Source organism: Lactuca virosa, chromosome 9 (genome assembly GCF_052849685.1).
Source record: "Lactuca virosa cultivar CGN04683 chromosome 9, Lactuca_virosa_CGN04683_v6, whole genome shotgun sequence".
In the NCBI taxonomy this organism is placed as follows: Eukaryota; Viridiplantae; Streptophyta; class Magnoliopsida; order Asterales; family Asteraceae; genus Lactuca; species Lactuca virosa.
The window spans coordinates 3,177,926-3,199,763 of record NC_136434.1 but is presented as its reverse complement, the minus strand read 5'-3'; the positions used below and the strand labels follow the sequence as shown (position 1 = coordinate 3,199,763).

Genomic DNA, 21,838 nt, shown 5'->3' with positions numbered 1-21,838 from the left:
TGAATAATCAACCCACCCTTACCTCCATCACAGCCCTACCCCACCAATAAAAAAACATCTGTCTCTCTCTCTCTCCTCCTGGACCTACAACTGAAACTATACATACATAAACACACTTAAATTTGAAACACCCCCTCACCACTTGCATGTAGACAACTCAAAGTTTCTAGCAACATAACTATATTCAGAACCATCACCACAACCTTTCATCTTACCGAAATAAGAAACCCCTATCTGGAAATTTACACCAAATTTCTATCAAACCTTATTGAAATCACCAGTTTAAACATAATGTTACCAATTACAAATTCGTCCAAACCCTTTTCACAGAATCATATGTACCCGAATCTACAGATTAACCTTATATAGCCTGACAAAATTTAATCACATCCTAAAAACCACATGACAGATACACTAATACCTAAGAATACACCAATTTCTAATCAATCTAACCTCTCTAGTGATGTGTCTTCTTGATAAAGTTCAAAGTTTTTGGCTTTCCTTTTTCTTGCCTACGACTGAGTGATGTTGAGAGGGAGTTTGATGGGTTTTTTGTTCATCTGGTAAAGGGAAGAAGATCACAGGTAGCAGTGGGGAATATCACATATCTGTGTTTGTATACCTTCGTCGGACCTGACCAACTTCACCGATGAAGTTCTCCTTCCGCCACCTTCGTTCTACTGACGAACATATCTGAAGCGTTCGTACCCAATTGAGCAAAAGAAATCATCATTCATCACAAAGCTTCCAGTAATCATGGCAACGATCAGAGAAATCGGATATTGAACTGTTGTCGATCGGAGAAATTGTCGATAAGAGATCTATTGGAAGCAAATGGGTGTCTAAGGAATCGGATATTGAGTTGTTGTCGCCGGTGGAGGCTTGGATAGAGGCGGAAGATGGTCTCGTTGGAGAGATTTTTGAAGATGAAGACTGAAGAGGCACCTGGTGGGTTAGGTTGGAGAGAAATAGAGATAAAGAGAGAAGGGATGGTACGGTGGGGGTTGGTTGGTGGGCCTAACTTTTTGTTTTTAATTTTTAGTTAATAAAGTATTAAAATAAATATAAAATAACATAAAAAAGAAATTAAAAGGGAAAAATAGTCTTTCTAATTTTTTTAGACTAAAACACGAAAAATTCTTTATTTTGGACCTTTCATGCAAGTTGAAAATTTTTTAGACCCTATCCAAAGTTTTTGTGAAACCATAGGGACCAATTTTACCGTTTAGTCTAATTTTAAAATATTTTGGACCAAACTCACAACAAAATTAAAATTTTGGATCAGTTGTGTTAGTCCAAAACTTTTTGGACCAAAGTAGCATTTTTGAGTTAAACACAGGGACCAGTTTTGCAATTGAGTCTTTTAGAAATATAACTATTTTTTAGATAAACAATTAATAATGTAATGGTTTTAACTTTAAATGAAGTAAAAAAAAAAACACAATATTAAGTCTCTTAAGGATGTGTTTGATAAAATTAATTGGTGGCTGTAAGTTGTATTTGTCATATTAATGTTTGGCAAAAATAATTTGAAGATTCTGAAATATTTAAATACAATAATGAAAATTGTTTAAAAAAGAAAAATATATAAATATATTTTTAAAGGTAATTCTAGAAATTTATTAAATAAACTCAAACTTTTTTTAAACATGATGTAGTTTTTAGATTTTAAGCTTTTTATTTAAACTCAAAGCTAAAATCTTGTGACAATAGTAATAATTAAAGAAAAAAAGCTAAAATCTCGTCTCCCAAATGAAGTTTTTAAAAAAATAATAATAATTGAGTTTTTTTTGTCAAAAGACAAAAACTAAAAGGTAACAAACGTTTCGCCGTAAAATACGTTTTTAAGTCTTAAGGCTGATCGGTATGGGCCTCTCAATGCTGAGGTGGACAACCCAATGCCGTTGAGGCAATCGGAACGCCCCCAGGCCTAACACCTCGTGGCAACATGTGGAGGGCTTCTGTTTTTCTTCTTTCTTGGCCTCACGGCACGCGGTATGGTTCATGTTCGAACCATTGATGATTTGATGCTGATGTGTGAGCATGACGTGGGTCTCATCTCTCATGCCAAGCAGCTTAAAATATTTAAAAACAAACTAAACCGTTTATATCGTTATGCGTTAAGAATGACTTGACTGTATCGAAAGAGTAGACCACAACGCCGAGTTTAGTGGGCCGACAACTACAAGTAGGGTCCAGACTTCAAATGAACACCGTCAGGCGTCAGGCGTCAGGTGAGACTCATAAATAATAATAACCCGCAAGCCTTCGTCCTCCATAGTAGTCCATATATATATATATATATATATATATATATATATATATATATATATATATATATATATATAACACATTATTCACAAATTAACACTCCTTACTCAGCAGTCAGCACCCCAGCCTCTCGATCACCGTCTTCTTTTTTCTCCCAACTCCCATCGCAGCGATCATGGTTTCCAGGTCCACCTTTTCCTCCACATCTACGGTCTGTTCTCTTTCTCTTTCTCTCTATACAAACAAACACATGATTCTCTCAATACCCATTTGATTACGTGCTCGGAAATGCACCGATCGCTCGTAATTCTATACAATTTTCATCCATCGAAAGAATGTATTTTTGTGTTCCTTGATGATAGCTGACGCATGTTTATTAATGTGCCGTGTGTGTGCGTGTTTTCATTCTAATTAATGATCGGCCTCTATCCGAGTGTCAAACATTTGAGTCTAGGTATATATGAAGGTGCGTGTTGAAGGTGGGAGCTCTAGCTACCAAACTTATAAAATTGGTGTTAAATTTTCGGTTAGATTCTGAAAGTAAAATCTAGTCTCTAATTTCGGAATAGGAGGAATTAATATACGTTTGATGAATTGTTTATTGAAAATTGATTTACAACTGTAATAGGCTAATAGCCTTGGCTGAAGATGTTCCTGCACTAATTTCCATTTTACTGCGGAAACATCTCCCTTCTAATATGTCTTAGCTAGATCGCTCTCATTTTTGTTCTGATCATTGAAATGTGGGCATCGATCATACTTGTATTCTATCATGTGATCGATGCTTAGTTGTTGCGTTCCATGAATTCATTAACATGCCATCCATGTGACTTATCATTCTCTTCTGTTGCAGGGAGAGGGGTTGGTGGATGACGTAACATACAAAATAAATAAACTGAAAAAGCGTATTCAAGCAGAAAGGGTTGGTTTTGTTAAAGTGAGTCGATCCTTGTTCTTAATTTGAAGTACTTTGCTTTGCTGTATGTACGTTGTTCTTCAGTCATCTGAATGTTAGATGTATATATATGCTGTTCTTTTAACTACTTCAACTGCAGGAAGGGGACATGCTATATATATTTATGTATGATAAAATGAGAAATAACTAATATATTATATATTACAAATTTATGGGTGGAATGTGTGAGAGTAAGCATCAGTTACCTGTCCTATATTTACACAGGAAAAAGTCATGAGGAACAAAAGGAGAGTAGAAAGCGATGCGGCGCAGCTTTTGTCATTAGCTACTTCCAGAAGTGCTACTGAAGATGATGATATTGATGGCAATCGCAGCAGCTTAGCTGGCACAATGCTTTCCAAAAGGATTAAAAATCCTCTCTGCTTAGTACCTGGAAAAGGTCAAGGATTAATTATGTGCGACAGAGATAACAACACCAGTACTACTCAAGATGATGTAGCTACTATTCATGTAACTTCCAAGCTTCCGGTGGTCATTCATAAAATACCACCTTACACTACTTGGACATTTTTGACCAGGCATGTACATGTGATCCTTTTAATTACCCATATATGCATATCAATATCATATCATTGCTCTTTTCATTAATCTGTATGCGTGAGCATTGATGATTTTCATTCTATTAGTTATTGTTTATGAATTCTTTTGGCATATATGCCTTACAGAAATGAGAGAATGACTGAAGATCAATCAGTCATAGGGAAGCGATGTAACTACTATGATCAGATTGGGGGTGAGGCTACTATTTACAATGATACTGCAGAAGCGCTTGCTGAACAAGCTGAAGATCAGCCACATGAATTTTCTGAGGCCGAAAAAGAAATTATAAGGTTAAAACCTCTCAACTGTGTAATAGTAGAATCATATTTGATCCAATAACTACACGGATGGCATTTATATAGGTTTAACATTGGTTTTATATATAGTTATCGGTGCAAAAATTAGTCGTTTAATTTGTCCCATAAAATTGCAACCATTCATGATTACATATCAGTACGTATCGATCAAGCAAATCCTTAATTTGTCCCATATATATATATATATATATATATATATATATATATATTTGTCCTTGTGCTGTTGTTTGCTCTACATTTGTTACGTTGCACAAGTTAATTATAAAGTTGGTAACAGTTGGAAAAGAAACTACTAATTGCACGCTTCTAATTACTTACTTGAGTGCTACCTGTTAATTTTTGCAGGATGGTTTGCCAGGAATATGAACTAAGCGAGGAAGTAGTTACAATACTGAAAAATTTCATTGGTGGAACTACTTCTGAAATCAATGTAATTAAGTTGCACCAATATTATCTTTCAATTTCCTTTTTTTCAACTTCTACTTTTTACTACATTTCTTATATAATTTGAACTGAAATATTAATTCTTCATTATTATTGGATGTCTTTGTTTTATATATATGATACAGGAGGTGTATAACATGCTGAAGGAGAAGGATGAAGAAACTCTAAACCAAATTAATGTATCTGCAGCAACGGAGGTTGAGCACACCATGAGTGTGTTTTTGGAGAAAAGTCTAACTACTGCTTTAGATTCTATTGATGCTCTCTTTTGTCGATTTTGTCTGGTACTTGTGCTTGTTAATTAGCTTTTTAATTTGTTTCATATCTGTCTTATTATATATATATATATATATATATATATATATATATATATATATTTGGTTGATGAATTGTATACTCCTCACTCTCTTTACTTAAATTCACAGGTATTTGACTGTAATCTCCACGGCAATTCCCAGCCCATTATCACTCCTGTAAGCATTTTTGCCCTTCCAAAAGTACTGCAACCTTTTTACATCTAGCAGACATATATATATATGCTACAACCTGCATAACTGATGCATGTATTTTCATTTGCTTTAATTATTGCCAGTTGCAACCACAACAGTACACCCCTGATGAGTCTCAGGAAGACGAAGAACCTTGTAGTGATCAGTGTTATCGGCTGGTATGAAATCCTATTTGTATGTTTACTGTTTACTTTTCTTATTTTTATTGTACATAATTGAAGGCAGAATCACCTTCGATCTCTTGATTCCTCTAATTTGTTTGCAATTGCATCAAGCACGTAATCATGCACTGGGGAGAAAATTAAAGATACTATATATAGCAGAATTGATCCACTATTTCAGGATTAATATGGTATTAAGTTGGACCAGGTTTGGCATCTCTGTGATTAATATTGCTACAATAGGTCAGTTAATCTTATTTCATGATTAGGGTTGCTGAAGATGAGTACATTCAGCTTAGAAAGTTAATTAGCAAGTCGATTATATTAATTTGGTCCGTTTGAAGTCAGATTCTACTAATTTTACTTCGAGTTCATTCCAGCATGTCACCATTCCTGCATCTTGCTCTTGTATGCTTTAAATTAGGTCCATCTAAGTCATACAGCTGTAAAGGCATCTTTTTTGTTCCATGCATGCTGCCTCTTCTGATGCAATTTTGTGTCTCCATTCCTTGTTTCTTCACTTGATCAGCCAAGGGACTTGAAGAATACATGATGTGTCAACATTAATTAGTTAATATGTAACATTTTCTATCGATAAAGGTGACATGAAGACCTGTGACAAAATGCATTGCATTTGTGTATTCATATGAAAACAATGCCTAAAAGGTGGTGAGAAATGAGCAACGTTTTGAGCACTTGAATGAATGGGTGGGGCAAGTGATCGAGCTCATTGAAGAATTACTAATGGCAACATATATAATGGAACATAGGGTTGTTGATTGAATCTGTTGAGACCTTTAAGCCTATGGTATGTAGGGGAAGCTAAGTTGAGGGATAAGATGGCTATTATTATGATAGACTAGTTTAAAAATGGTGTCATGAATCAAATACCAGGAATTAGTAGATCGAATCTGTTATGATTTACGGATATCACATGTCCCATTCTTCTCAAATCGTGATCAAGACCAACACCACGGATAAAACTTGAAATGCTCAACCTAAGTAAACTCTATCAACCGATGTACAAATGTCTAAACTAATACACAAGAAACACACAGATATACTGCATGACAAATCAAGAGACCAATTTGATTTAAGGTGGTTCCACTAACAATTTGATGAGTTTGTACCCATCCATAGTCGTTTTAAAATATATTTACCAATTCATAGTAGTTTCTAATTTAATTACTAAAATATAGTGATTTATTTTTTTAGTGCGTAAATAAAATATTTTTTCAATCTTTAACTTCAAAATATTTATATTACAAAATAAAGCTAGCATATAAACTTTTTTATTTTAATACAACATAAAATTTTCTTTCTTTTAGAAATTTATATTACATATGAAATACTGAAAGTAGCATTCTACATAGTGTAAAAAATATATTACATAAAAAAATAGCATACGGACTAATTTAATGATCGAAAAGAACGAGACTAGGTCCATAGGTCACTCTATTTTTTATAAAATTATTTATATTAAATGTCGTATTTCGAAAAGTTATAATTTATTATTTTACAAAAACAACATTTAACATATAACTTTATAATGTTAAAAAATAATAGCATAAATTGACTAACGTAAATACTAACAGCTACAAATAAAATAAAACAAAATAAAACATTAACAGATCTTGCATAATCAAACATCCTTAACATATATCGAGTAAGAGCAGCCTAAAATACATAAAACTTGAACATCATGAATATAAACTAGACAAATTTAAAATATAATACCAAAAACTTAAACAAATCTTATACCATTATGGATCAACACGCATTTGTCTAGGTCTGGATGAACATGTCTTCTAATAATGATCGTGATGTCTACAAATTTCACAAAGATTAGTTTTTTTTCTTCTTTGATATCCATTCCATTTCGTAGTCTTGTCGAGCGAGGACAACATTTTTCGTTTCGTTTTAAATCAATATTTGGAAGCATTTCTCGGATAGTTATCTAAGGCCAATATGCTTCATGACGAACTGAGAAAAACTCATATGCCGATGTAGCTGAATACTTAACATAGAAATAGCATCTTTTCCAACTTACTCAATTAAAAATATACAAAACAATATATATGATACAAGCTCTTAAATCTATGGTACGAGAGAGAGAGAGAGAGGGAGATAGAGGGGGGGGGGAGAGAGAGAGAGAGAGAGAGAGAGAGATGGAGATGAAAGTGGTTCTTCCAACCCACATGAAAGGCCAAAGACTTAACCTGCTCATTCTCGAGGTAATGCTCCTGGAGGTACCGTTAGTACCGCCATCCCAAAAGCTCCTAACCTGAGCTACTCCGGCCACCCTAAGCATTGGCTCGAACTAAGCAAGAAACAATACCTAAAGTTAGTTTTTCAAACTGTCTTTACCTCAAAATCTCCTTTACACATGTTATGGTCTCACCATAGGCTTACGAAACATTTGTCACATGGACATTCTATCTCTTTATCAAATAAAGAGATCATTTTTACTACTCATCTAGTACTTAACTCATTAAGGACTTAATATCTATCTTCATCTCATACACATCATTTCTACAACTCATCTAATACTTAACTCATTGAGTACTTATTCTTTATCTTCATCTCATACACATAGGTATTCTACACAATAACATTAGCATCTACACATACCTACATACTTATTTATATGATTATAATGCATATAGTCATATTATATCTCTTTTTATCATCTCTTAGGTATTTAATAAATATCATTCTCATGCAACCATGGATACTCTAGGTAAACGTACAAGCTCTAATACATGATTTTAAACGTATATCCCATACATACTCTAAATATACGTACATGCTCCGTTACATGATTTTAGACGTATATTCATAATATATCTTCATCTAAAACTATATATATATATATATATATATATATATATATATAATGGCTAGAGAGAGTAAGAGTTGGAACTCATCTCGTTAGTTAGTGAAAACAAACTACCCTTGGATCCATTCTTCGATTGATGTATCTTGATCCATTTTCTTTGCTCAAGGCTTATTTAAACACATATCAAGTTTCATAAAACTTGTCATGGCCTATTAAGAGCTTAATGGCATTTTTGTCATAATGACCACTCAATGGATCATAATTCTATCTTCTAAATTTCTACCTCTTAACATATTTCAATCAATGAATTAAGCATCTCATACTACCTAATTCATTACAATTTAATCCCTAATGCATCAATCATAATCCTCACTAGTTAGGGTTTCAAACCCTAACTCTTAATGGATTGATTTCACCATGGAAATCACTTCCAAAGCCTGATTAAAGCTTGTAGACACTCTCATCAACATCATAATCAATCTATAGGTTGATCAATTCAACCAATCTAATTGGAGAAATCTTACCTTAATGGAAAGAGGATGACAATCCATGTTAGGCTCCGTTTCTAGCTTCTCTTAGCATGATTTTGGCATCAAAATTGCCACCTCTTTGCTCCCAATAGATATCCCAAGAAGAATGATCGGAATGAGCTCTTAACTCTATTAAACTCGTGTTCTGACCTCGAAACCGTGTCGCGGTGAGGTCCCTACAGCGCCATGGTACGCGTAAGTTGGTCATGGTCAACCACTAGCCGACCTCCGGTGTCTATCTCCCATAACAACCTATTTTGGCCACTGCGGCATGGTACCCCATAATACCACGTCGCGGGAAAGTACGTTGCCTTCCACTTAGATCGAGTAGTCTCTTCTGAAACCTCGTCACCCTCACCGTGTTGTGGCAAGGCTTTTTCCGTGTCGTGTGGTTGTAGATCTGTAAACTGCATTACTGATTCTATTCTAACCTTGGGGACAACTTTCTTCCAATCTTCTAACGTGCATATCTTCTTCATCTTAAACCTGTTTCCAATGATATTTATATCCACGCGAAGGTGGGGATGAGTTCTACAACTCAATTAAGTCACTTCTTATAGACTTAATACGGGTCTTAATCTATTAAGTCACAAACTTGGCCCAAAAACATAAAATTTCCCATTTTACCCTTTTGGCCAAAATGCATCTTCTCATGCATTTCTTCTCTTGAACTCACTTATCTAATCTCATCTAAGTGACTTAAACTTATCTTATCCATTTTCATAAAATCATAGCTTTATAAATTTACAAAATTCTCATAAATAACCATTTTTCCCATTTGGTCAATATTTGACTAAAAGTTTAATCTCTCTAAATTTTGGGTTCTGACAATCTCCCCTCCTTTAAGAGATTTCGTCCTCGAAATCTTTTCTTAACTTTCTTAGCCAATTTCTCACTCAATGGTTCTTTTCCAAGGTTATTCTCTTCTTTAACCTCATAACCCAAAATAGCAATCTACTTTCCAATTCTTTGCATTCTCAATGTAATTACCAAACTCTCTTCATCTATCTACTCACAATGGATGTTAAGGGGCATCTACTACTGTATATACTCTTATGCAATCACATTTCATACTTAACAACATTCTTCATCTTTTTGTCCCACTTTACTCAACCATAAGCATAAACTTACATTTTTCTTTCTTTTTCTCACAAGTGTGGTTTCAAACAAACACACATCTTAACCATCTACTCTTAGGTAAGTTGCAAACCACTGTGCATCCATTGCACTACTCTGACTCCACAACAGGTGGCCACACCACCACTTTTCTAGCGTTTTTCTAAGTTCTTAGTAAAGTATTATATCTAATCATTTCAACACTCATTCTAAATTGTCGTATTAAAACACGACCTTTTTATTCACTAATCGTTTTGTGTTCATACACCAAACCTTCATATACACTCTTATGTTATTCACGAGACTCCAAGTCTCACTTCTTACGTGGTAAATTCTTCTCAATTTACCATGTTAGCACTTCTCATCCCAAACCACTTTATCCTCAAGTAACTTCATGACTCCATTGAATCACAATAAGTACCATGTATCTGTAGTGACATACATTTCATACACATCATACTATCTAGTTTGAATATTACCACCTCATTACCCGATTCACAATTATCATATCTATTTTCTCACTACCCAAATTATCAACATGAAAATTCTTGGGTATTCTTCTTCTTTAGCCCTCAACTGCTCATGAGCCAACTGTTATGACTTTCACACTTCTTCTTACCTACTTCATACTTGATACATCTAAAAGATGTGTTTTCATATACTTACTCATTTCTTACATCGGGAAGTCACGCACTCCTAATGTTTCTAACTTCTCATTTCTATATGATACTTGGTTATCTCATCCTCTTCTGGGATTCTCCACCTAGCCTTAGACTCTTCTCACAAGTCCACTATCTTCCCACCATTTTATGCAACCTCTTACTCTCTTTTTAATTGTCCCTTATTACATATAAGGTCCAATCTTTCTTTTCTCTAACAGTTACTTAAATATAAACTGTTACATACACATACATATCTACATAATCTCATGGGTCTATCTCTTCTCACCCTAGGAGCAACATCTCATCTTTTTTCTCTCTTGTAGACACACTACCAAAGTGTCCTCTTACTCTACATACTTCCACAGAAGTTTATATCTTACTTCCACAAAAGTCTAGACATGTCTTCTCATGTTCCTTAGTTCCTAACATGGCAACACTCGAACATTCCCACTAACTTTCTCTTAAGTGTCAATCATGACTCTTGTTGTACCACTTTCTCTCTATCTACACATCTATCTCATTTCTCTTCTAATTATCTTTGGTCAATGCTATCACCCCACCATCGAACAACATGATGCAAGCTCTACCCACACATTTCATACTATTTCCATATAGCAATGGACTTTCTCTTCTATATTGCTACTTGCTCTCAAGCAATGCCAATCTACTCTTGTACTCAGCAGTATACTCTTTGACCCTCAAGTCTTTCTAAGATAGACTTGCTCTGTGCATACCAACCCTCTTACTCTTTCTACTCTTTATGTCCCCTTTCTGGTCACTCTTTCTCCACATCTCTATATTTATCTCTTTATGTCCCCATTCTCTCTAAGTCTCCACTACCTTTTCTTCTTAGGGACACATACTCTATCTATTGTCCATCTACTAGGACACATCATCTATAACATATATTTCTTTCATGATAACCATAGTATCATTCTTTCTACATACACTTGGCATCTCTTTAACTAGAGAGCCCATTTCTTATGTCATTTCGCAAAATTACCATTCTTTCTCTCTTCTTGACATTCTTGACACAAACCAGCGCGGTTGGTCTAGTTACTAACCTCTAACTCATAGGGTATTTATCTACACATATTTATAGCCATGTACCTAAATCTCATAGCATGTTTATCACAAAACCAACTCATACTCTTTGATTCTTTTTCATCTCCCACAGTTTAATTCTAGGTGTAGACATACCAAACCTAATCCACTTAAACTATGGCTCTGGTACCAATTCTAATGACCCTAACTTTAATCATCTAGTTATCTAGGGATTATCAGAGTTATTTTTACAAATTGTGGAATTTTATACTTTCAAAAACAAAACACTTTACATCCCAAGGTATATTCGAGTTTATAATAAAACATAAACATACTTTACAACAACAAGGTAGACTAAAAATAAAACTACTTCTAGACCAGTCCTTGTGCTCATACCTTTTCTCGTATAACGGCTAACACCTGAACTTGTAAACCATGAAAATCTACATACATCAGACCACGGGTCTAGTGAGTTATATTATATTTGTTTTCATGTAATCATACTCTTCTTCTTATCTTTCTTTCTTTACATATTCTAACATTTTTTTTCTCTTCTTCTTCATACTCTATAAATCTAATTTCTTCTTTCTCTTATAGCTTACCCAGCTATTCTTTCTCTTTACATACTTTTTTATTCTAATCTTTCATTCTCATCTCATGCACTTTCTTAGCCTCTTCTCAGGCTCGTCTCATACTTTGCTCATATTTTATCCTCACCACTTATCATCTCATCTCGCATCCTTCTCATGCTCTATTCTTCTTTATCTTTACCTCAAAATCTCCTTTACACATGATATGGTCTCACCATAGCCTTACATAACATTTATCACATGGACATTCTATCTCTTTATCTCATCAAGAGATCATTTCTACTACTCATCTAGTACTTAACTCATTTAGTACTTAATCTTTATCTTCATCTCATCCACATAGGTATTCTACACAATACCATTATCATCTACATATACCTACATACTCATTTATATGATTATAATGCATATAATCATATTTTTATCTCTTTTTACCATCTCTTAAGTATTTAACAAATACCATTCTCATCCAACCATGCATACTCTATGTATATGTGCATATATATATATATATATATATATATATATATATATATATATATATATATATATATATATAAAATATGCAATCATTATCTAAAGAGAGAGTGAGAGCTATAACTCACCTTTTTAGTTAGTGAAAACTAATTATCCTTGGCTCCATTCTTCGATTGATGCATCTTCATCCATCTTCTTTGCTCAAGGCCTATTCATATGCATATCAAGTTTCTTAAAACTTGCCTTAGCCTATTAAGAGCTTAATGACTCTTTTTTTCATAATGACCACTTAATGGATCATAATTCTATCTTCTAAATTTCAACCTCTTAACCTATTCCAACATGAATTAAGCATCCCATACTACCTAATTCATTACAATCTAATCCCTAATGCATCAATCATAATCCTCACTAGCTAGGGTTTCAAACGCTAACTCTCAATGGATTGATTTCACCATAGAAATCACTTCCAAAGCTTGATTAAAGCCTGTAGACACTCTCATCAACATCATAATCAAGTTGTAGGTTGATCAATTCAACCTATCTAACATATCGATTCCACGCGAAGTTGGCGATGAGTTCTATAACTCCATTAAGTCACCTCTTATGGACTTAATACAGGTCTTAATCTATTAACTCACAAACTTGGCCCAAAAATATAAAATTTCCCATTTTACCCTTTTGGCTAAAATGCATCTTCTCATGTATTTCTTCTATTGGACTCACTTATCTAATCTTATCTAAGTCACTTAAACTTATCTTAGCCATTTTCATGAAGTCACAACTTCATAAACATACAAATTTCTCATAAATGACCATTTTGCCCTTTTGGTTCATATTTGACTAAAAGTCAAATCTCTAAATTGTATCTAAATTGTGGGTTCTTAGAATGGGTGTAGATATAGCCTTCTTGTTATCCAAGGAAAACCACCTTAACACTTTCTTAACGTTTTCCATTTTGTGAGCTTGAGATTCTCTAGTTCTTGTCTTGAACTATCTATATACCCAAAAGCTTCCTTGCCAACCCAAAGTCCTTCTATTTCAAACTCAAACTTAATGAATGGTTTAACTTGTTAAACTCCAAAAATATCCTTGAAATATATTAACATGTTTTCAACATACAAGTGTAAAGATATTCATGTGTTCTATGTGATGAGATAATAAACACATGTATCTTTTACACTACTATTAAATCCAATAGTTAATATAACAAAATAAAATATAGTGTAGCATTTCCTTGGTGATAACTTAAATCTATCAAGTGATTTCTTATGTTTATATGTCTAATCAGGTTTTCTAATGGGAAACAAATCTTTCGAGTTGCTTCATACATATCTATTATTCCAAATCACCATGAAGAAACATAGTTTACACATCCAACTAGTACAAATCCATTCTAATTTATGTTTGACTCATAAATGGTGAAAATATATGATCCTATTTGATATTGTTCAGTTGAAAACTCTTCCACCCCCAAACAAGCATTGTACCTTCCATCAAATTCACCCTTAATACAACTTACATCCAATGGTGTGACCCTTTTATATAAAGGATTAAAATTACATGTATGATTCTTAGAAAGAAATATGTATTTCCTCTTGCATTACATCGATCCATTTAAAACTATTGGTTAAATTCATTACATCATTAAGATAACATGGTTCATTTTTCACTACATGAAGTAAACAACCTAATTGGTCTTTATTTAAACATTTTCATTATTTTTTTTGGGTCACTTGATTGCATGTGTGCTAGCACATAAAGTTCTATCACTTGTATCACCCTTAACTCTACTTTGATTCAAAATAACTTATGTTTGAACTACCTACTCTTGTGTGTTTTTTAAATGTTTAGCATCAGTCTTAGTTATCTTACGTGTCATTTTACCTCATCATTTTAACCAAATAATATGTCTTTATTTTCATGGGGCTCCTATTTTTCATGTCATTTATAGACAAATACTAGACGTCCACAACTATGAAAATAACTAAGATTAAGCTTAGTAGTATGGTATGGATAAAAATTATTCATAAGACATGTCAATTTAGTGCATGAATGAGAATATTACATCCTTTTTTTATCACATGCATAAAAATTCATTTTAAGATCTCATTGCAACATATAAGTATGTCAAACATAAGGGTTTTCACACAAGGTTTGTTTTCAAAATATTCCTTCTTCCCATATATTATATGTTAGGTATTTAATGTTTAAACTATGCATGCTTAATAAACTTTATGGAATATGCATAAAACACATGCCAATATCATGAAATATAATAAAATAGAAGGTATTATCTGTATAAATGCAACATCATTTTTTCTAAGGTAAACAAGCCAATAAATCATTTAAATATTTCATGTATGAAACATTTATATAACACATATGTACAAGATTTATATAGATGAAAGGCTAAGAATAACATTTGAAAATTTCATGTTGATGTTGATGATATGAGACTTGTGCAATTCTACTAACAAAAGGCATAGACTTGTTGGAAATTTGAAATTCATTTTTAAAAAGCTTGATCATCATCTATTTGTACCCTTAACCTTATTTACTTTTTTCATTCTCTCCTATAAGGATATATAAATATGAAAACTGCTTAAAAATATGTTAAGCTAGGATTTTCAAAAGCTTACCTTTATTTGCTATTTCCAAGTTCCTCCTTGATGTTTTTGGATGTTCTAACATTTTTTAGAGTGCTTATTGCTTTAGGATGAAGAATAATGATCATGTTTCACTTCTCATTCCAGGGAATTAGATTGCATTACTTACTTGTTATTCATGCTTACTTGGTTTTGGTTTCATGAAAGTTTGACACAACATGCTTTAGTTTGTATTATCGTCATGGAATCTTACTATGATGCTTTCATCCTTAGTTTGTCATCAATAGTCCTACGATCACATGCTTTTATCCTTAGTTTTTCATCAATATTTTTTCCATCACATACTTGTAGCCTTAATAATTCACAACTAGCTTGATTTTTCATGCTTATTGAACTTTAAGGTTTGATTTTTCATGTTTCCTTTAGTATTTTGTAGCTTTTTTAGTATTTCTTAACTTTTGCTTTACTAGTTGTAAATTGTTGTGTATAATAAGCCGCCTTTTGCTACACGAGTGCTTTCTTATAAGATTTTTGTGTTTAAAATCTTTAATATCTCCATGCATTTTTTTTTTATCTTTCATTCCATACTTCTAAGGCTAATGTTCTCTTTAATGCGTATTCTATCATTTTTACTATAATTTATAACGGTTTATTCTTTCATTTTTACTATAATTTAGAATGGTTTGTATAAATGTGAAAGGCTTCTAATGTATTACATTATCCAACTTCATCCAAATACCTTTGTACGTAGCTTTTGAACTAATTTATATTATCACATTTTCTTCTATTGATGATTGCATTATAGTGATTGCCCATTCCTGATTTCTTTTTAGGTTATAAACCACCAAATGAACATGGCCCCCTTATTTAATCTTCCATTATCATTTCTAGAATTCCCTAACTTCGATCTATTTTTTAATTTGAAATGAAGAACTTAAATCAAGATATGATTTTATATGAGTGCATGTACAAGTACCAACATTTAGTGAAACACTTGGCGTACACAACTAAAATATTATTATAAGAAATAAGAAAGTATTTGAATAGAACCACAAAAACAACCCAAATGACTCCCTACCTTTGATACCTTATGTTTTAATAAATGTGCCAATGGCAAAACATGATAAAGACCAACAACAATATAGAAAAGAGAAATTAAATATCCTCCTACATTTTTTTCCTACATATCCTCCTACCCATCTTAAATGATGACATATGTCATATTTAATGAATTTAATAATATTTTAATATACTTGTATGACACATGTCACCATTTAATATGGGTAAGAGGATATGTAGGAAGATATTTAATTTTTCTATAGAAAAAGTCGAAAAATTCCCAAACTAAGTAAACATGACCAACCAACATGCAAATTTGTAACCAATACACAAGATACACACAAATATGAAGTAAAATAAATTGAAGAAAGAAAACTCACGAGAACTCAAAGCTTTAAGGTGTTCAACCATCGACCTAATGGTACATTGATAGAGGTCAATTTGAGATGACCAATCTCCTAAGAAATTGAGATGAAGAAGATTACTTGGGACAATTTTCTACTTTTATTTCCTGCTTCAAACGTAACTTACATGGGATATAAATATTCTAGCTACAACTAACTAAGAAATGGAAACATGCATGCATAATGGAATTGTGTCCTAATAATTACTATTGGACTAATTAAAAGAAAATGTGGCTAAAGAAACATGGCTAATAGGTTTGTATCAGTTACTCCCGCCCTAAAAAATGGACTTGTCCTCAAGGCGGAGATCGTATTATGTGTTGAAGGTCCATGGTGGCTCGGTTTCGGATTGAAGAAGGAGGAATTTTGGTGGGTTGCATTGGTGACCTAGTTGATATTTTGTTGGGCAATTGTAGCAAAGACCTTCGGTCCATCGTTTCTGCATCTCAGTGGGGCTTAATCGTTTGATTGGAAGTGTTGGGGAAGGTGGTGGATGAGTGGGCAATAATGGCGGTTTCGTTGGGGGGGGGGGGGGGGGGGGCTTGAGGGAATCATCGGAAGACGGAAGTTGAGCACGGATTTTATCTTCGATTAGCTTCGCAAGGCCATAAGTTTGGTGGAGAGTTTGGGGACCGTGAAGGGCAAGTTCGGCCATGAATATCGGGGCGAAGCCCGGAGATGAAACAATCACGTAATGTGTGGGGAGGTAAACCAACAACACAATTACTAATCTTCTCGAATTCCGATTGGCAGGCGGCAACCATGGAGACTTGGTGGAGCTTAAAAAGTTTAGCTTGGTGGTTCTCGTAAGTAGAAGGGCCGAAGCGGGTTTCAAGTGCATGGGTAAATTCAGCCCATGTGCCAAGGAGGTTGTTGTTGGACATGTGTTTGTACCAATTGAGGGCATCACTAGTGAAGTAAAACACGGAAAGGGCAAGTCGTTGGTTTAGTGGGATAGCATAATAGGTAAAGTAATTTTCCGCTTGGAACACCCAGTCAAGCGGGTTTGATCCGTCAAAGTTGGGGAGGTATATTTTTGGTGGGCGTGGGTGAGCATTAGGTGGTGGTGGTGGCGGTGGCGGCGGTGCCTGGTTGTTGTTGTTGGCGGTAAGGAGTTTGAGAATGTTATTCATGGTGTCGGATTGTGCAACAAGATGAGTGGTGATGGTGTCTAGGCTGTTGTTGGTGGCGGTTGCGAGGTGGATTAAAACCTGCAATTTATCGTTGAGGGTGACATTAGGGTTTGTCGGGGGTGATCTTGGGGTTGTCGGAGGTGGAGTCGGACTCGATTTTTGGAGGCACTGAGATGATGATGAAAACACCAATTGATAGAGGTCAATTTGAGATGACCAATCTCCTAAGAAATTAAGATGAAGAAGATTACTTGGGACAATTTTCTGCTTTTTTTTCCTGCTTCAAACGTAACTTACATGGGATATAAATATGTTAGCTACAACTAACTAAGAAATGAGAAACATGCATGCATAATAGAATCATAGCCTCCTAATTAAATGCAATTACTATTTGACTAATTAAAAGAAAACGTGGCTAAAGAAAACATGGCTAATAGGTTCGTATCATACATATCCACTTATTGATCATAAATTGAAGATAGGATTACAAAATGTTGTTTACTAAAATACTTTCTAGAGAACAAGAAGTTGAACGTGGTGTTTGTTAACTACAATATCTTATATGAACTTACAATACTTAAGAATCCTACATTCGTCATTTAAATCAAACAATGGTGCAATTTTGAGAGTTTACACTCCAAATGCAACTTTTTGATATTGTATCATCAGATAAGACGTGTCGGTACACATAGGTGACATTCGATTTAAAATGGAAGTCACACGTGAAGAGAAAATGCCAACTTAACATTGTAGTTGGGCAAGTCATATATATAAGGGATGTATGGATGTATGTATCATCATTTTCAACATTATACTATCATCCAAAACAAAATTTAGGGCAATGGATAGCAGTTGAGATATGTGTCACGCTTACGCCAAAGAATCTATCAAAGTCAAATTTAAGAAGGCCTAGAAGAAGTAATCTTAGAGACATGACTCCGACCATCAACATTTAGTAGTAGTGAATACCTTAAACATATAGACTCTGTCCTCTCTACAAGGAGACACTATCTTGGTCCTCTCTAAAATGAGACAAGGTCTTATGTAGATGGAGTATGTAACTATACAACATACCACTCTGGTGATAAACATTTCTATCAATGAATAATGATGGTCTTAGGCAGAGCAAGGGTGTTAAAGACCCTATATTGGTTGGTTGTACATAAATGGAGACAACCAAGTATGTTCAATAGTTGAAACGCTAGCAAGCCTTTCGATAGAAATATTCTTTGTTGGCTTAAGACCCAACATTGCTTACGTGCAAAACATTGTTTATAACTTAGAGCCTATTTTCACCTTTTCTATGATTTGGCTATTGTGTGGAATATTGGCAATATCATTTGGCTTTATCATGTTATCTCTTTTGTTGATCACTTGTGCAGTCGTGATATTTACATGACAATTGTTTGACTCATGGAACATCGTGTCATGATGTGTTTAGCTACAAGATTTGACGTTTGGTTGGTGTTAGATAAGACCATACCGGTAGGGAGTGCGTGTTTACACTGTGATAGTATGCTCCATTAAAGGGTCAATTTATTTGTTATATGTGATTTGCTTTGATAATAATCCTTAAATGATGACTATTTATGTCTTATTGTTCTAATTCCTCAATAGATGATCATCTTTCATTACCATTTATTGTTATATTCCCCTGAGATGATTGATAATATTTTTCAGTTACAAGCTACAACGTTGTATCCAGAAAGAGCTAACTCAAGTAACATTGATGCAAGAACTTCAAATAAATGCCCGGTTGAGGACTCCTCAATAGGTGTTGATCCAGGTCATACTGCAGAACATTAACTTAGTGATATATGTAACAGGTTGTCTTGTATGGTGTATGGGGCATTAACTAGTTCACCTTAACTGTATGGTGATGTTTATGAATTTTAATAAAATGATATGATACTAAAACAAAGAACGTGAATACACAAAAATGCAAGGTCCAAAAGCAAACATCCACGATGCTTGAAAAAAAAACAAAACAGATTACTAATCATATACAAGAAGATTCCCAAAAAAACAGAAAATGTTGTTAATTCCGGTAACAGTTAATAGAGATATGACAATTATATATGACAAAACTAAAGTTTTGGATATTAGCATACCAAACATAATTGAACCATGGATGACAAGCAACAATGAAGCCATTATCTTCGATGATACATTTAGTTTTGCTCTCTGTGTGTTTCAACAGATATTAGTAAGAAAGAAGCCTTTTGGAAACCTCTTGAGAAAGATCTATACTTGAAGGGACTTCAGATATATGGTAGAAACAGGTATGAGGAACTTGGTAGTTGGTATTTAGCAGTGTTTTCTGATCCGGTTCAAGTTTTGATGCCATTCATATATTCTTAATACACGAGTTATTAAATTGTTGTTTTTCTAACTTTTTATAAACCTTTTGATGACTTACAGTTGTCTCATAACAAGAAACCTACTTCCTGGACTGAAAACTTGCACCCAAGTATACAGCTACATGTGTGATGGAGGCAACAATATGAGAACCGGTGTAGATCATAAGGTTTTTTTTTTCTGCATTCTATTGGGTTTTTTTCTTTCTATCCACTATAACTAGATCATAGGAAGCAAAAGGCCTCCAAAGATGGAATGGAATTAGACCAGCAAAGAAAGAAAAGACATACATTGATGAAATATTGTTTAGTTTTCTTTGTTTCACAACATTAACATTTATGTTGTGTTAGGGTCAAGAAATGGCATCAAGATTGCAATTACTTGGTCGTAAGGGTAAAGCAAAGAAAATAAAGTATTCTTTGAAGTCCTCTGGACATCCACCAAAATGGAGACGAATTGCTTATGAAAAGAACCGATCAAACAAACAGTATACTCCATGTGAATGCAAGTCCATTTGTGGAAAGGAATGTCCTTGCAAAAAAAATTCTACTTGTGAAAAGTATTGCGGGTATGCAACTTTAAGCATGTACTTCTTACATTTATTGAATTTGTCAAGTCTAGTAATCCATCAATCACACACACACACACATACACATTTGCATAACTAAACCAAAGTGTGTATATGCACAAATCATCTTACATGTGTTTCTTTTGCTGAGACATCTTTTAGGTGCTCAAAAAACTGCAAAAACCGGTTTAAGGGATGCCACTGTACAAAGAGTCGGTGCAGAAGCCATCAATGCCCATGTTATGCTGCTGCACGTGAATGCGACCCAGATATTTGCCGAAATTGTTGGGTGAGGTAATAATGTAATATCTAATATGCATGCATGGTTTATCTTTTTGTGAATTAGTAATATTTAAAAAATAGTTGAGTGTAATTAATTATTGATATTGCAGTTGTGGTAGTGGGTCATTAGGTGAGCCCTCGGCCCCTAGAAGAGGACAAGGCCGATGTGGTAACATGAGGATCCTTCTAAGGCAGCAGCAAAGGGTGACAGCTCTATGCTTTTTCTTTTATAAATAATAATATTAATGCCTAAACTTATTCTTATTGTGTTCAGATCCTTTTGGGTAAATCTGATGTTGCTGGTTGGGGTGTATTTCTAAAGGTAAGGATGAATATAAGCATCCATGTTGCCTATATTAATAACAAATTTAATGACTTGTTTGAAATTTTCATATCCCTAGAACTCTGTCTGCAAAGATGAGTATCTTGGAGAGTATACGGGTGAACTGATCTCGCATCAAGAAGCAGATGTCCGAGGGAGTTTATATGATCGTATAAACTCATCCTTCCTTTTCAATTTGAATGCTGAGGCAAGCAGTTCCTTTTCATATGACTTTGTGTGTGTAATATATATATATATATATATATATATATATATATATATATATTATTAATTAGCTTTTGAAACTTGTTTATACACATGCAGTATGTGATTGATGCTATGAGAAAAGGAAACAAACTGAAATTTGCCAACCACTCATCAAAGCCTAACTGTTATGCAAAGGTATATATGTTTTGTTTTGGTCTTAATTCTTTTGGTCCAATTAATGAACCTAAGCATTCACATTGACATTGACATTGACATTGACATGCAGATAATAAAGGTGGGAGGCGATCATCGTGTTGGCATATTTGCCAAAGAGCATATTGAAGCTGGAACAGAGCTCTACTATGATTACTGTTATGAGCCTCAGCATTCACCACCATGGGCTCTCAAACCTCCTCGACC

At 34.0% G+C, this 21,838-nt stretch overlaps 1 protein-coding gene across 1 annotated transcript; it reads left to right on the top strand.

The window, feature by feature from the left end:
- The first annotated feature begins 2,383 nt into the window (after positions 1 to 2,383).
- On the top strand, positions 2,384 to 21,514 carry LOC145137053 (histone-lysine N-methyltransferase EZA1-like). The gene is made up of 17 exons (XM_079071199.1): positions 2,384 to 2,482; positions 3,125 to 3,208; positions 3,452 to 3,765; positions 3,913 to 4,077; positions 4,450 to 4,534; positions 4,674 to 4,832; positions 4,974 to 5,021; positions 5,141 to 5,215; positions 19,362 to 19,467; positions 19,882 to 19,963; positions 20,103 to 20,208; positions 20,390 to 20,607; positions 20,770 to 20,901; positions 21,000 to 21,093; positions 21,164 to 21,211; positions 21,291 to 21,448; positions 21,508 to 21,514. The coding sequence occupies exons 1-17, from the start codon at positions 2,447 to 2,449 to the stop codon at positions 21,512 to 21,514; spliced, it is 1,917 nt and encodes a 638-aa protein (XP_078927325.1). The 5' UTR covers positions 2,384 to 2,446.
- The last annotated feature ends 324 nt before the right edge of the window (positions 21,515 to 21,838 follow it).

Bases quoted from the DNA above. Each gene is read 5' to 3' on its own strand.
- LOC145137053 (XM_079071199.1), top strand. From the start codon at position 2,447: ATGGTTTCCAGGTCCACCTTTTCCTCCACATCTACG. The intron at 2,483-3,124 runs GTCTGTTCTCTT...CTTCTGTTGCAG, and splicing joins CCTTTTCCTCCACATCTACG to GGAGAGGGGTTGGTGGATGA. The intron at 5,022-5,140 runs GTAAGCATTTTT...AATTATTGCCAG, and splicing joins CCCAGCCCATTATCACTCCT to TTGCAACCACAACAGTACAC.